At 40.6% G+C, this 16,179-nt stretch overlaps 1 protein-coding gene across 7 annotated transcripts in view; it reads right to left on the reverse strand.

The window, feature by feature from the left end:
• Window positions 1-16,179, reverse strand: part of ATG13 (autophagy related 13) — a 49,797-nt gene that overhangs the window by 16,954 nt on the left and 16,664 nt on the right. For all 7 annotated transcript variants that reach the window (XM_060105100.1, XM_060105096.1, XM_060105099.1 and 4 more), the window contains 5 exons: window positions 8,974-9,055; window positions 7,922-8,002; window positions 7,186-7,305; window positions 2,539-2,585; window positions 1,111-1,251 (listed from right to left, as the gene is read on the reverse strand). In XM_060105100.1, the coding sequence (XP_059961083.1) occupies window positions 1,111-1,251; window positions 2,539-2,585; window positions 7,186-7,305; window positions 7,922-8,002; window positions 8,974-9,042 (458 nt within the window). In that variant the 5' untranslated portion in view covers window positions 9,043-9,055. The remainder of the gene's footprint in view (window positions 1-1,110; window positions 1,252-2,538; window positions 2,586-7,185; window positions 7,306-7,921; window positions 8,003-8,973; window positions 9,056-16,179) is intronic.

Genomic DNA, 16,179 nt, shown 5'->3' on the forward strand with positions numbered 1-16,179 from the left:
CACAATGAGAAGCCCGTGCACCACAACAAAGGGTAGCCCCTGCTCGCTGCAACTAGAGAAAGCCCGTGCGCAGCAACAAAGACCCAAGGCAGGTGAAAATAAATAAATAAATAAATAATTTAATTAAATAAAATAAAGATCAGCTCTATACATGTAAGCCAAAGGCTAAAACCCATGGCTCGTCACTAATATGAAACAGAGTCTTGGATGATTTAGGAACCCTTGACTTTCCATGCTCTGCTCTCACACTTTGCTACACATCCTCCTCACCACCGCTCTGGTCCTTTTGACAATCTGAGTACAGCTCATTTCTGCCTCCCATTTCTATTCCTTGCAATCTGCTGTACACCTCGCCTGGAATGATCAGGCTCCCTCACTTCCAACAGATGAAATTTTCTCTGCCTCAAGGTCTAGCTGGAATGCTACTTCCTCCATGAAGCCTGTCTTGATTCTCCCACCCAGAATAAACTCTTTCTTCCTGTGTTTTCACAGCACTTTTTTTCCTGACACTGCTATGCAAATCCTGCTTTTTACTGTGACTATGCATGTACCAAACCATTTCCCCCATTAGATTAGAAACACCAGTATGGCTGGGCCTCTGTATAGTTCTTCCTTGGGCCTACCACAATGCTTGCCTCAAAAGAGCACTCAAATATATGTTGATGTGAAATACTACAAGGAAAATACTCAAAGAACTGTTAACAAGTTCTTTATATCCACAGACAACTAATTAAAAACACACTGAATTAGCAGTTTGTTACACAAAAAGTTTTAATCTAACTCTGGAATACAGAACATTGTGGAGTCTTCCCAGGATAGCCTGTTTTTCAAAGTCTTAACTTCCTTTTCCAGAAATGGGATATATATCAGTAGGACTTCAAAATCCATTCTACAGGAGTCATGACTGTGTACAAACAAAAGAATAACGAACTTGGTTGCTTTGCAAAAAGCTGAGGTTCAGAAGGGAGAATAGACAGACAATCATAGTAAAGCTACAGCATCAACTATCCAAACGCCTGTCTAAAAACTAATCATGGAATACCTGAATGCTGGTCAGACAATGTGCAAAATGATGAGGCCCATGAGTGAATCATGAAGGTGACTGCTTACCTATACAATATGACATATTCATGCCCTTGTTTCCTGGACAGTCTGTAAGCTGGTGTCACCCTAGTTATAGCAAGGAGAGACTTCAGTAGCAACGACAGTCTGTTGTATACGGCATAGGAAACTTTGATTTCTTTATCACACCTGAGGAGCAAAGACACTATCAGCATTCTCCTACTCCACTAATGAAAAACAAAGAACAGAAATGCAATGAATAGAGATGTTAGTTATGTTCTATCTAGCTACTGAGATTAATTTGTTAGCATTAGAATATATACATATATATATATAATTGAATCACTTTGCTGTACACTAGGAACTAATACAACATTGAATATCAACTATACTTCAATTTTAAAAATCTAAAAAAAAATCTGTTAGCATTATTCATAAATTCTGATAGAATATAATCTGATTTGCAGTCTAAATAACCTTTCACAGAGTATTACAGTCAACAGAGATAGTCACAAATTAAGTGCTGGAACTGTATAAGATTAAATTTATTATTAAAACATGTTCTGAACTAACATTGTAGTTAGAGTTCTTTGTCAGCTTATCAACAGATTGTTGAAGTTAGCCAAAGTTTCACTTTCTCATGCACTAGACAAAGGCAGGTGGGCACCAAAAGGTATCCAATATGTTTTTTTTCTAGCTTTGAAGCAGTTATCTTTCTAAGAAATAAAGCAACACCCTTAAAAACAGTAATTCAATATTGCAATTGTATTACTAAAGGTGCAAACAATTTCAATGTACTATCTCACAAGCAGTTTACCTCTATACATCTAACAGGGAATCTGGAGAAGTGTCTGGTACTAAAATTTTGGACTCTAACCTGGCAGTTGCTTTCTATTTAAGAAAGAAAAATAATGACCATACCACTCATACTTATTAATAAGATTTTTCTTCTGATGTGTTGCTATTTCCTCAATTTTCCTATATATTCTTCTTGAAAACTAAAGCTTTGGGCAGGAAGTAAGCTAACCTGCCCTGAAAGAAGAAAATGGAGGGGGAAAATAACATGCATTTCCAATCCGTGACCAACACAGCATGTCTAAAGGAGTAGTGAGGGGAAATCTTATTGGATGTCTGCCACACAGAAAACAGACAAAACAGAGTAGTCATGTTGCAAGGGCTCAAGGGATTTAATCAGAGAACTATCTGTACTCTGGGAAAACAACAAACCCTTTTTCAGCTTTCTCTCTGCTCCTCTCCCAGTGGTGTCTGAATCTCTCTGGACTGGCACTCCCTCTGAAGGTCATCTCTGTGCCTGGGCTGGAAGCCAAGCATGAAGCAAACTGTAGCAAAGACCTATTGGCTCTGTCAAGTGGTCAGAACCCTCTCCATGACTGGTACAAAGCCCTGCTTTTCACATGATGTCACGCACTTTATCCTCAGCTACCACAACGAAGGACCCTGAGACAGACCACTTACTTTTCATTCATTTCCAGACACCAGATTTCTAGCTCCATGGAATCTCCCTGTAGATGGAACAATTGAAAGATATTTCAGGGTTTTTTTAATCTTCTTTTTCCTTATTATAAAGCACTATACAGTCACTATAAAAATATTAGAAAGTATAAATAAGCAAAAAGAAGAGACATCAATTTATAATCCAATCAGTGATTTTTCTAAATAAAAGTGAGATCATACTATATATACTATTTTTATCACTTTAAAAAAAATTTATTCATTTATTTATTTTTTGGCTGCATTGGGTCTTTGTTGCTGCACACAGTCTAAGCCCCTATCACTTTTTATCAATAAATACAACATGGAATTTTCCTTATAATTAAAAATTCTAGGGGACTTCCTGGTGGTGCAGTGGTTAAGAATCCACCTGCCTGGGCTTCCCTGGTGGCGCAGTGGTTGAGAGTCTGCCTGCCAATGCAGGGGACACGGGTTCGAGCCCTAGTCCGGGAAGCTCCCACATGCCGCGGAGCAACTAAGCCCGTGAGCCACAACTACTGCGCCTGCGCTCTAGAGTCTGAGAGCCACAACTACTGAAGCCCACACACCTAGAGCCCAGGCTCCACAACAAGAGAAGCCACCGCAGTGAGAAGCCTGCACGCCGCAACGAAGAGTAGCACCCACTTGCCACAGCTAGAGAAAGCCCACACAAAGCAATGAAGACCCAACACAGCCAAAAATTAAATAAATAAATAAATTTTAAAAGTCTACATTATTTTTAATGGCTGTGTAGTATTCCAACATATGACAATTATTTTATCCAATCAGTACCCCCATACTTGGACATACAGCTTGTTTCTAAATTTTCACTACTACAAACAACACTGTGATAAACAGACTTGAGACTAAAATTCTGTATGCATCCTGACTTAGTTCCTTAAGGTAAATTTCTAGAATTAGAATTGTTGGATCAAAGAATATTCATGCTTCTAAGACTTTTGCTATGTATGTCCAAATTGCTCTTCAGAAAGGCCAACACTTCAAACGATGGAGAGAGCCTTTCCCTCCAATTCTATAGAGGATATTTTTAGGTGATACTCACAGTTAAATATCTTAACAAGCTCCTTACTTAAAAGTCTTTTTAGCTATTTGATGTCTTTAGCCAAACTGTTCAGTCTCTCTACGTGTTACTCTGAACAGACTTAGTCTAGTGGGTGGGAAAGAAAAAGAAAAGACCAAAGCCAGAATCCCTTAACCCTGTAACGCTCCTGTGTGTCATTTAGTGAGATGGATAGTCACATACTTTTGAACACAAGTAATCTTTTTACGAATCAGCTGTAAGAGGGCCATTCTTTTAGGTTTGGGAATAAACTCAGGTTAGTTTGCGGAGTAGAGAATTTTTACTTGTTCTAGATCAAATTTAAATATGTATTCTTAATATATATCCTTTTCATCACAGTGCCATCTCTAAATGACATGATGAATTTTGAATCCACCCCCACAAAAAAAATCAAGGGATGACTGGACACTAGGAAGTATCCAAGATAAATTGGTGTGGTTTCTCTAGGATAATCACAACAGTTTAGAATAGGATTACACAGATGCCTGAGAGAGGAAAGAGTTCTTCCAGGGATTCCTTCTGGACTCCCCATGGATCGCTAAGAAAAATAATCCACAGTATAAATTGGTAATTCAATAAAGAAAAATACGAAGTTTTGTTTTATTTGGTGCTTAAGGTTGCCATAGAATAAGTACTGACATCGTTCGTTCAACAAAATTGAGAGCCTACTGTGTGCCATCCCAGGCACTGTGCCACGCAGAGAGATGATTATTTATTTATATCCTGCTTCATTTCAAAAAGAATTTTTTTTAAAATTTTATTTATTTTTGGCTGCGTTGGGTCTTCATTGCTGTGCGTGGACTTTCTCTAGTTGTGGCGAGCAGGGACTACCCTTCGTTGCAGCATGCAGGCTTCTCATTGTGGTGGCTTCTCTTGTTGCAGAGCACAGGCTCTAGTTACGCAGGCTTCAGTAGTTGCAGCATGCGGGCCTGGTAGTTGCAGCGTGTGGGCTCAGTGGTTGCAGCACACGGACTCTAAGGTGCACGGGCTTCAGTAGTTGTGGCTCGCGGGCTCTAGAGTGCAGGCTCAGTAGTTGTGGTGCACAGGCTTAGTTGCTCCGTGGCATGTGGGATCTTCCTGGACCAGGGCTCGAACCCGTGTCCCCTGCATTGGCAGGCAGATTCTTAACCACTGCGCCACCAGGGAAGTCCCTCAAAAAGAACTGAAGAACTACACAGATAAATAAGATGTGGCAAAGCTGCTGACCTCAAGAATAAAAGTGCAGGGACTTCCCTGGTGGTCCAGTGGTTAAGAATCTGCCTTCTTATGCAGCGGACGTGGGTTCGATCCCTGGTCAGGGAACTAAGATCCCACATGCTGCAGAATAACTAGGCCCGTGTGCCTCAACTAGAGAGAAGCCCGTGCACTGCAACAAAAGATCCCACATGCCACAACGAAGATCCCAAGTGCTGCAACTAAGACCCGACGCAGCCAAAAAAAAAAAAAAGGATAGTATGAACATGAATATGTAATGATCACCTACCATATGTTATGTTAGGTAATTTACAAGTAAGAATGAAATGAGGAAATATTATAGCTCTGCAAGACTGTGAAGTGTCATGTTACTTTGGTGGTGTTAGTGGAGGTGGGGTTAAGTAATTCGGACAAAGCTGCTCAGCTAGGATCTGAATTTGGGTCTGTATAGCTCCAAACTCATTTGCCTTTTATTATACCATGCACCCTCACAATCCTGTAGTGGATATTGATTAATAAACATGAAAGAAAGAATATTTGCCTCAATCCTAGCACGGAATAAGGTGAACAAAAACACATTAAAAAACCCCCACAATACAGCAAGTTATACTCTGGAAACAAACGTAAAGAAAACACACAGGAAATCTAAAGAGGGTTTAGAAAGGGAGATCCTCTAGAGCAGCGGTCCCCAACCTTTTTGACACCAGGGACCGGTTTCATGGAAGACAATTTTTCCATGGGGGGAGGGTGGTGTGGATGATGATGGTTCAGGAGGTAATGCACGTGATGGGGGGGATAGTTCAAGGCAGTGTATGCGAGCAATGGGTCACACATTAATGACAGCGATGGGGAGCGGCAGATGAAGCTTCACTCGCTCACCCACTGCTCACCTCCTGCTGTGCGGCCCAGAGGTTGGGGACCCCTGCTCTAGGGCATATAAGTCTTGAAGGATGAATAGAAACATACCACATATAGATGATATATATGAAGATGAGGGTGAAGAGTCTATTCCAAGTTGTTGGAAAAATAAGTACAAAAACTACAACCTCAGGCTTCCCTGGTGGCGCAGTGGTTGAGAGTCCGCCTGCTGATGCAGGGCACACAGGTTCGTGCCCAGGTCCGGGAAGATCCCACATGCTGCAGAGTGGCTGGGCCCGTGAGCCATGGCCACTGAGCCTGCACGTCCGGAGCCTGTGCTCCACAATGGGAGAGGCCACAGCAGTGAGAGGCCCAAGTACCGCAAAACAAACAAACAAACAAAAAAACCCCCACAACCTCCTCAGAGAATGATGAGGTGATCAGAGAGGGAAGGAGCAGGAATAAGGCTGAGTTGGGGGACTTCCCTCATGGTCCAGTGGCTAAGACTCTGCACTCCCAATGCAGCGGGCCCACGTTCGATCCCTGGTCAGGGAACTAGATCCCACATGCCACAACTAAAAAATGATCCCGCATGCCACAACTAAGACCCAACACAACCAAATAAATAAGTATTTAAAAAAAAAAAAGGCTGAGTTGGAACCAGAGTGTGAAGAGCTTTGAGTGCCTAGTTAAGACACCGTCCTGGTGGAGAGAAGGGAACCCTCCTACACTGTTGGTGGGAATGTAAATTGGTATAGCCACTATGGAGAACAGTATGGATTGTCCTTAAAAAACTAAAAACAGAGCTACCATATGACCCTGCAATCTCACTCCTGGGCATATATCCAGAGAAAAACATGGTCCGAAAGGATACATGCACCCGAATGTTCTTTGCAGCACTGTTTACAGTAGCCAAGACATGGAAACAACCTAAATATCCAACGACAGAGGAGTGGATAAAGAAGATGTGGTATATATATACAATGGAATTTACTCAGCAATTAAAAAGAATGAAATAATGTCATTTGCAGCAACATGGATGGACCTAGAGACTGTCATACTGAGTGAAGTAAGTCAGAAAGAGAAAGAGAAATATCCTGTGATATCCCTTATATGCAGAATCTAAAAAGAAATATACAAATGAACTTATTTACAAAACAGAAACAGACTCACAGACTTAGAGAATGAACTTACCATTACCGGGGGAGGATGGGGGGAAGGGATAGTTAGGGAGTTTGGGATCGACATGTACACACTGCTATATTTAAAATGGACAACCAACAAGGACCTACTGTATAGCACAAGGAACTCTGCTCAATGTTATGTGGCAGCCTGGATGGGAGGGGAGTTTGTGGGAGAACGGATACATGTATATGTATGGCTGAGTCCCTTTGCTGTGCACCTGAAACTATCACAACACTGTTAATCAGCTATACTCCAATACAAAATAAAAAGTTAAAAAAAAAAAATAAAAGACAGCCTTCTGGCCATAACCTTACCTCAGAAGTCTTGAGTGAGATCTCCACACACATAGACCTCCCGACGGCAGGCAGCTGCCCTGCCAGCGCCTTCTTCGCTTCATGTGTAACCTCTGGGATGTCTTTGATTGCTAAATTGAACTAGAAAACAAAAGGAACTTTGTGTTAAACACTCACAAGGAACATTATGGAAAGATTGTAAGTAGTAAGATTGGATGCTGAGTAAAGCAGGCATTGCTCTTGACTGATTAAGGACATTCATCTACTTCTCCCTTACCCATAAGATATCTTGCATCAAAGCCCCAAAACTCAGGTTGAAAAAGCTTTTCACCTATCACAGCGGAAAGCCAAAAAACAAATACATCAGACTAACATTGATGAAGAACATACTTTCCAAATGAATGGATCAAATGGAATTAGGTTTTTTGTTTTTTGTTTTTTTTTTCAGTACGTGGGCCTCTCACTGCTGTGGCCTCTCCAGTTGCGGAGCACAGGCTCCCTACGCGCAGGCTCAGCGGCCATGGCTCACGGGCCCAGCCGCTCCGCGGTATGTGGGATCTTCCCGGACCGGGACACGAACCCGTGTCCCCTGCATTGGCAGGTGGACTCTCAACCACTGTGCCACCAGGGAAGCCCGGAATTAGGTATTTTAATGTTATGATTTAGTAATACTAGAAATAGTATTATTTATTACTACACCGTGATTCCTTGTGACAAACACCATAGTATATCCCTTAACAAAGAATTGGAATTTTACCCAGTCTGAACCCGTTGGGGAAGAAGATGAACGAGTACAAATCTTCTCGCCCAGTCGAGCCTGGACAATCACCTGGACAGTCTAAAAAAGGCAAACAAACAAAAAATCAAAGATGAAAAGTTATAACAAATTGATTTGGCTCCTAATCAGGGTTAAAACCCTCCCAATGCAGGATTAAAAAGATGCCAGTGATCATAACTATACTTCAGGAAAGGGTAGGATTTAAAATCTTCAAGAACAGGTAGGAAAAAAACACGGCACAAAAATAATACTGTAAATATTCCTGAGGGCACAGTGTCAACCAATTAGAGAAATTACAGTTTGAGGCTTGTAATCTATAATATTCTCACATGGCAGAAGGAAAGTTGCACATGGTGGCTCTGACTTTCATAGAAAAACAAGTCCAACCATAGGTTTAAATATTCACTGCCATACACTTATGCAATCATAGTTGATTTAAACCAAGGATTCCACAATTATTCATAGGACTTGGCCCATATGGCAAAAGTCTTCCAACTAATTTTACAACCAGAATCTACTGCCTGGATTATTCTTACATAGCAATGGTTGAGAGGAAGGAGTGAGAGAGGTGGAAATGATTTTTAGATTTAGGAAAATATGCCTTCTAAAGCATTCAAAATTCAGTTTTAATTCTTCATTTACCCAGAAGGGAACAATAAGTGAAAGTGAGACATTTCAGAGGTAGCTGATGCTTACGGAAAGATGCCCAAACTTCTGTCCATTCCAGTCCGCGGTCTTTGTTCCCACCCCAAGGGAACATACTGTGCCAATAACCTGGCATAATAAGTTTGACATTTCTGCAAACAGGCTTGCAAAAAAAATTTTTTTTTGAACAAGTAGCTGAGGAAAATTGGAAGCTACTTTTTAGTTACACCCCCAGTACCGCCCCCAAATTTCACAGCTTGGTTTACAACAGACAGAAGTATCCCTTAAAATGGGCAAGCTGCAAGCTGTTATGCTATATTTCCAAAAAGGGAGAAGCACGGAAGTTATTTCTAACAGTTCTAGGCTCAAGAGAATGGATATAGTACCTTGAGGGCAAAAAACTTAATGAACTTGTCCAGGTCCTTTCTGTCCTGGGAATTGAGATCAGTTTCCATTGCCTATAGGAATCTAAAACAGGAAGAAAAAAAAAAGTGTTGAAAAATGTGACTAATATCTTTTAAAAGGGATTGCTACAACAAAGCATACAGAGATGGTATTGTCTACTAGCTGTATGAATAGTCACGTAGGAGGTAAAAAAAATTTCCCCCCTGACTAAAGACACCAAAGTGAAAAATACATACAATCTTTTGAGCAAAATAAATTCCACACAAAGAGCTAAATCTGTAGACCTTAAAAATAGATGAGACAAGCCATTTTACCTGAATCTGAAACTTTGAGCTTTTAAATATAACTTATATATTTAAAAAGTTGTATTACTTACCTATTAAAAAAGTTTTATTACCCAGCATATTGAAGACTAGGTGTTAATGAGACAAAAACTTTATTAAAACATAAAGTGAGTTAACACTCCTTCAAAGGGCCAGTAAATCAATTTAACTTTGGGCGGGAGTGGGGTAGGGGTGGGGGTGGGTTTTGGACCCTTTTTGAGAATCCAATGACATGACAAGCCCTTTCTCCAAAAAAATGCACAAATACAGAAACTTTGGGTATATTCAGGGAGTTCATGAGTTTCACGAAGTACACCATAAACCCCCAGGTTAAAATGTTTTGAGAAGGGGCTGGTATGAGGAAGAAAGCATTTATGGAGAGAAGACCATGAACAAAGGCGTATAAGCCACAGAGAGCAAAATGGGTTTGGAACTATTAAGTATGCCAATTTTCCAGCGGTTGTGTATGGCTGGCTGGGGCCAGATCATGAGAGTCTTAAATACAGTGCTAGAGACTGACTTGCGTCTAATATGCCAGAAATGGGAGCACCCTCAAGGCTTTTGAGGAGAGGAAGCAACACAATCCAAATGCTGCTTTAGATGACAGCTTTGCTGGCATATTGTAGAATAGTTTTGAGTATGGAAAGCAGGGAAACCAATTAGGTCCTTGGCAAGAATTCAGGCTTGTGGTCAAGGCTAAAACTCGAATACAGATACAGACATGATTTGGAAATAGTATGGATGGGAGGTATTTTAAAGGAAGAGCTAACAGGATTTAAAGACTGAGTGCAAAAAGTTTAATGGGCTTTCAGTTAACAAAAAAACAAGAAAGCCAGAGGGACAGCTAGTTTTAAGGAAAGGTATAAACAAAAGGATAGAGTTGAAGCAGGAAATAATGAATACAAGTTAAAAAAACAACAACATTGTTCTCTATTGAGGTATAACTTACATGTAGTGAAATGCACAAATCTTAGGTATACAGCTCAATAAACATTTTGTATGTAAACACTCATACAGTGACAACCCAGATCGAGTTATAGTACATTTCCAATAATCCAGAAGATGCCTTTGTGTTCCCTTGGTCAATAAAACCACCAAAAAGTAACCATGATTCTGACCTCTATCACCATAGATTAGTTTTGTTTGTTTTGAACTTCTTATAAATGGAATCAAATAGTATTAACTCTTCTGTTGTGTACCTTCCTTTATTCAACATTATGTCTGCAAGATTCATTTATAATGCTGCATGTAGCAGTTTATTCTTTTTCATTGTTATGTAGCACTCCATTTTATGAATATGCCACAATTTATAAATTAAACTGTTGATAAACATTTGGGTTGTTTCCTGCTTTTATCTGTTATATTCTTTTATTTTTTTTTTTTTGTCTACATTGGGTCTTCGATGCTGCGCACGGGCTTTCTGTAGTTGCGGCGAGCAGGGGCTACTCTTCCTTGTGGTGCATGTGCTTCTCATTGCGTTGGCTTCTCTTGTTGCGGAGTCCAGGCTCTAGGGCATGTGGGCTTCAGTAGTTGTGGCTCACGGGCTCTAGAGTGCAGGCTCAGTAGTTGTGGTGCACGGGCTTAGTTGCTCCACGGCATGTGGGATCTTCCCGGACCAGGGCTCGAACCCGTGTCCCCTGAATTGGCAAGTGGATTCTTAACCACTGCACCACCAGGGAAGTTGGTTACTATATTCTCACATGAGAGTTTTCGTGAATATAAATACTCACTGCTATCAGATGTAGAGCCAGGAGTGTTGTTGGGTCACAGAGTATGCATATGCAGGCATACCTTGTTTTATTGCACCCTGCTTCACAGATATTGCCCCCTCCTTTTTTTAAAAAACAAATTGAAGGGGCTTCCCTGGTGGCGCAGGGGTTAAGAATCCGACTGCCAATGCAGGGGACACGGGTTCCAGCCCTGGTCTGGGATCATCCCACATGCCGTGGAGCAACTAAGCCCATGCGCCACAACTACTGAGCCTGCCCTCTAGAGCCCACGAGCCATAACTACTGAGCCCACGTGCTACAACTACTGAAGTTCACGTGCCTGAAGTCCACGTGCCTACAGCCCGTGCTCTGCAACAAGAGAAGCCACCGCAATGAGAAGCCCACGCACTGCAAAGAGAGTAACCCCTGCTCGCTGCAACTAGAGAAAGCCCGCGCACAGCAACGAAGACCCAATGCAGCCAAAAATAAATAAATAAATAAATAAAATTTATTAAATAAAAAATTTGAAGGTTTGTGTCAACCCTGTGTTGAGCAAGTCTATCAGTGCCATTTTTCCCATGGCATTTGCTCACTTTGTGTCACAGTGTCATATTTTGGTAATTCTCAAAATATTTCAAACCCTCCACCAGCAAAAAGGTTACAACTCACTGAAGGCTCAGATGATGGCTAGCATTTTTTAGTAATAAAGTATTTTTAAATTAAGGTATGTACATTGTTTTTTTTAAGACATAATGCTATTGCACTCTTAATAGTCTATAGTTTAGTTTAAACACACTTCTATATGCACAGGGAAACAAAAAAATTCATGTGATTCACTTTATCACAGTGATCTGGAACCGACCCACGATATATCCAAGGTATGCCTGTGTTTAGCTTTGATAGATACTGCCAAACAGTTTTCTAGGACCTGTACCAATTTGCATCACCACCAACAGTACGTTAGAGCTCCCAGTGTTCCACGTCTACACTACCACTTCGTATTGTTGATTCCTTAGCCATCTTGGTAGGAGTGTGGTGTTATTTCATTTAATCTGCATTGAATGACTGATGATTAAATTAGAGATGAAATGATGACTGCCTTTCCCCCACTGACACCTTTTCATATGTTTATTAGACATTTGGATATCCTCTTTCATAAAGTGCTAGTTCAAGCCTTTTGCCCACTTAAAAAATTAGGTTGTCTTTTTCTTACTGAATTGTGGGAGTTTTAAAAAATATATAGTGGATTCAGTACATTGTTAGATATGTACTGCAAATACCTTCTCCCAGTTTGTGGCTTGCCTTTCCTGTGGAATTTGTGTCTTATCATGAGAGTCACGACATACTAATGGACAATGGCCAGACTATATATATAAAGATAGAGCTCTGGGCCTCCCTGGTGGCGCAAGTGGTTGAGAGTCCGCCTGCCAATGCAGGGGATACGGGTTCGTGCCCCGGTCTGGGAGGATCCCATATGCCGCGGAGCGGCTGGGCCCGTGAGCCATGGCCGCTGAGCCTGCGCGTCCGGAGCCTGCGCGTCCGGAGCCTGTGCTCCGCAACGGGGGAGGCCACAACAGTGAGAGGCCCGCATACCGCAAAAAAAAAAAAAAAAAAAAAGATAGAGCTCTGACCCACAATCTGCAAAAATCTAGCCCAGGAAGCCAACCTACTATCTACACTTACCAGTCAAGGAAGTCAGACTATCTCTAGCAACCAGTCCAGGAAGTCAAACGATAACCCCTGTAAAAACTGGCCCCAAACAGCCAGGACTTGATTAACTGACAGCTTCCCTAATTTTTATCCCTGCTTCCAACTTAGGACCAATCAGAGAAAGCCAAATATGTACCCCAACCAAACATATAGAATACCCCTACTTGTAGTCAGGCTGCCTACAGCTTCCTTGTGCCAACAGCCCCAAATTAGGACATTCCTGAAGGCTTCCCTGCCTTTTTTCCATTATAAAGCTTCCCCAGTGGTCTACCTGCCTTTGCATCTCTGTCAAAGGCAATTGCTGGAGCTGACTCCTCTGCTACTGCAAGCTCTGAATAAATGGCCTTCACCTGTTCTCATCTGGGTGGTTTTTATGTCCACATTAAATACAGATTTATTGAGGTATAACTGACAATATCAGAAGTATAAGATAAGTTTTGACAGGTTTATAACTGTAAAATTATCACCACAAAATAGTGAACATAACAATTACTCCCCAAAAGTTTCCTCATGTTCCTTCGTAATCCCTCCCTCCAGCCGCACCCCCATAATCCCCCATACCTAAACAACCTCTGATATGCTTTCTATCACTAAAGATCCCTATCTGCATTTTCCAGAGTTTTATATAAATTAAATCATACAGTATGTACTCTTTGGCTTCCTTCACTCAACACAATTATTTTGAGATTCACCCATGTTATATTTTTTTTCACCCATGTTATATTCTATGTCGATAGTTCATTTCTTTTTTTTTTAGTTTTTTTTTGATGTGGACTATTTTTTAAAGTCTTTATTGAATTTGTTACAATATTGCTTCTGTTCCATGTTTTGGTCACAAGGCCATGTGGGATCCTAGCTCCCCACAGGGATCGAACCCGCATCCCCCGCATTGGAAGGTGAAGTCTCAACCACTGGACTGCCAGGGAAGTCCCGATGGTTCATTTCTTTTTATTGCTGAGTATCATCCTCTTATGGAGTTTCCTGATGATCAGAGGTTCTTTATTTTAGTAAGTTCAATTTATCAATCTTTTCTTGATAGTTAGCACTGTTCTGTGTGCTGTTAAAAATTTTTTTGCTGATTTCAAAGTCATGAAAATATTCTCCTACATTTTCTTCTAGAAACATTACTGTTTACCTTTCACATTTAGATTCGTGATCCATCGAAAATTAGTTTGTATATGTGGTGTACGTTAGGGATCAAGGTTCACTATTTTTTGCCAATCAGTTCAGTTTATTTAATAGGTTGAGTTAGAAACACCTGAAGATCTGCCTGAAAATGCTAAATCTGCAGCTAATGGAAAAGGTTAAGACTGAGATTAAAGTTGGAGATAAATCTCAAAAAAGAAGGAATAATTAAAACTATAGCAACAGATGAAATCACCAAGGGAGATAACAGGAAAAAAACAAAACAACAACCTTGGAATGCATTTGCATAAAAGAACCACAAAAAGAAATTCAAGAACTAATCAGAGAAATAGGAGATAAAATGATTTCTGAGAAGTTTTCATTGAAACTGAAGGAAAATTAAAGTTTCAAGATTGAAGGGATGGTCAAACGGCGTAAGTTCTTGTGGAGGAGGCAAAACTTTACCTCTACTCATCTTAAACTTTGAGCTGGGACTCCTTCAACAAAAAGACAGATTAACAAGAGAAAAACAGTTTACTGACTAATGCAGCACCTACCCCAGAGGAGAAACCTCAACAAAAAATAACTCAAAGCAGTGGCTTAGAACTATGGCTCATATGGGGTCTTCAACAAAGAATAATAACTTCATAGAGAAATGACAGGACAAAGGAAAGCAGTTTTAGGCATTCAAGAGTGCAGGCTGAGGGAGGAAACTAAGTAAGGGAGCAAGGTTTGTTTGCAGATTTCTCTGGTGTCTTCTCAGGTCTGATAAGAATCTGTCTCCAGTAAAAAAGGGGAATTTATATCCCGCCTTTAGGCAGAAAACAGGAGGGCAGAGAAAGGTTCTCCTGCATGTGCTGCTTCTTAACTGCCTTCAGCTCAAAATAATTATGTCAAAGAGGCATATTTTGGGATGACATATTCTGGATTCCTTCATTCTCAAGAGGAAAAGGCCACTGGACTTGGCATTACGTTGTTAATGACCTTTGAGAGGAGAGTTTCTTAGGGTGGTAGTGAGGAACGGATTCAGCTACTTCTGAGATGTTAGACAGGAAAAGAGCTCAAGCTTTTCTGTTAAAAGGATTTTCCCTGTAGGGTAGGAATATCTGAGCAAATTTATGGGGGGGGGTGGGAAGAAACCAATGAAAGAGAAATAGAACCTTTGAGAAGAAATAATTGATGAGATGCCACAGGAGAATCTACGGATCAAATTACAAAGGACTCATCTTTGGGGGCCTATCAAATAATATGCTTGACATGTACACCCACCTTCAGGCCTTCCTAATTTTGGTTGAAAAGAACACTAACAAATATTAAAGTAAAAATAAAAAGACCTTTTAAAGGGTTAAACAGCTGAAGGCCCTGAAGCAACATAGCAACAGATCTGAGATAAGAACAGTGCTGGAGGATTGGGCTGCCCCTATCTTACACTGAAGTGGGGAAGTGCTCCCACTACCAGAGCATCTACCAAAGCACAAACATTACAATGGCACAATGACTCTTGTGACTTTTTGTACCACTGGACGCACTCAAAGGATTATGTAACTAGAGTTAGTTATTGAGCCAAAAAGGGTGGTCTCCACAGAAAAAAAGTTCTCTCAAAGGGATCAGAGCTTATTGTCCCCTTAGGCCTAGGTTATCTATCAAGGATGTTAGTTCATCCTTTACAACAGAAATGTAATAGAAAGTTTACTTTTGCTTTGCACTTTGCAAAATTCCTTCTTTGAGTGCTCCAAGGAATATAAAGGGAAATTTGGTACAAACATTAAAAACACTGAATTTTTTCTTTTTTCTGCCCTTTACTACACTAGCCAATTACTGAATCCTTCAAACTTATGCTTATACAAAATTCTTTATATTAGCGGCATTTTCATTTCCATAGATAACCACCTTAATCCAAGTCTCATTTCTTATCTAGAAGAGACTCTCTTGGTTCCTTACTTTACCTTTGAAGAGGATAGGCTATGCCATCCTAAAATATGCCACTCTGGCATAAAGATTATTTTTAGCTGAAGACATTTGAGATTCAACAGATGTAGAAAAGAAATCTTCCCAGAGCTTCCCTTATCTGACTAAAAGCGGAAACTTCTAAGAAATGAGGACTGCCATAAATTCCCATTTCAGGTTGGCTTCTACTCCCAGGAGAGAGACCTAATATAAACCTAATATAAATCCCTTATCTGGGGGAGTTTCATAGTCATGAAGAAGATGGAAAGACCATTTGCACCCACACAAGATAAAGTTCACAAAACTTTCTCATTTCCCATTTTTCTCCTAAACACCCATTCTTCTTTCCTAAAGAAACTAATTTTTCTTCCCA

This window comes from Mesoplodon densirostris, chromosome 7, assembly GCF_025265405.1.
Source record: "Mesoplodon densirostris isolate mMesDen1 chromosome 7, mMesDen1 primary haplotype, whole genome shotgun sequence".
Classification (NCBI taxonomy): Eukaryota; Metazoa; Chordata; class Mammalia; order Artiodactyla; family Ziphiidae; genus Mesoplodon; species Mesoplodon densirostris.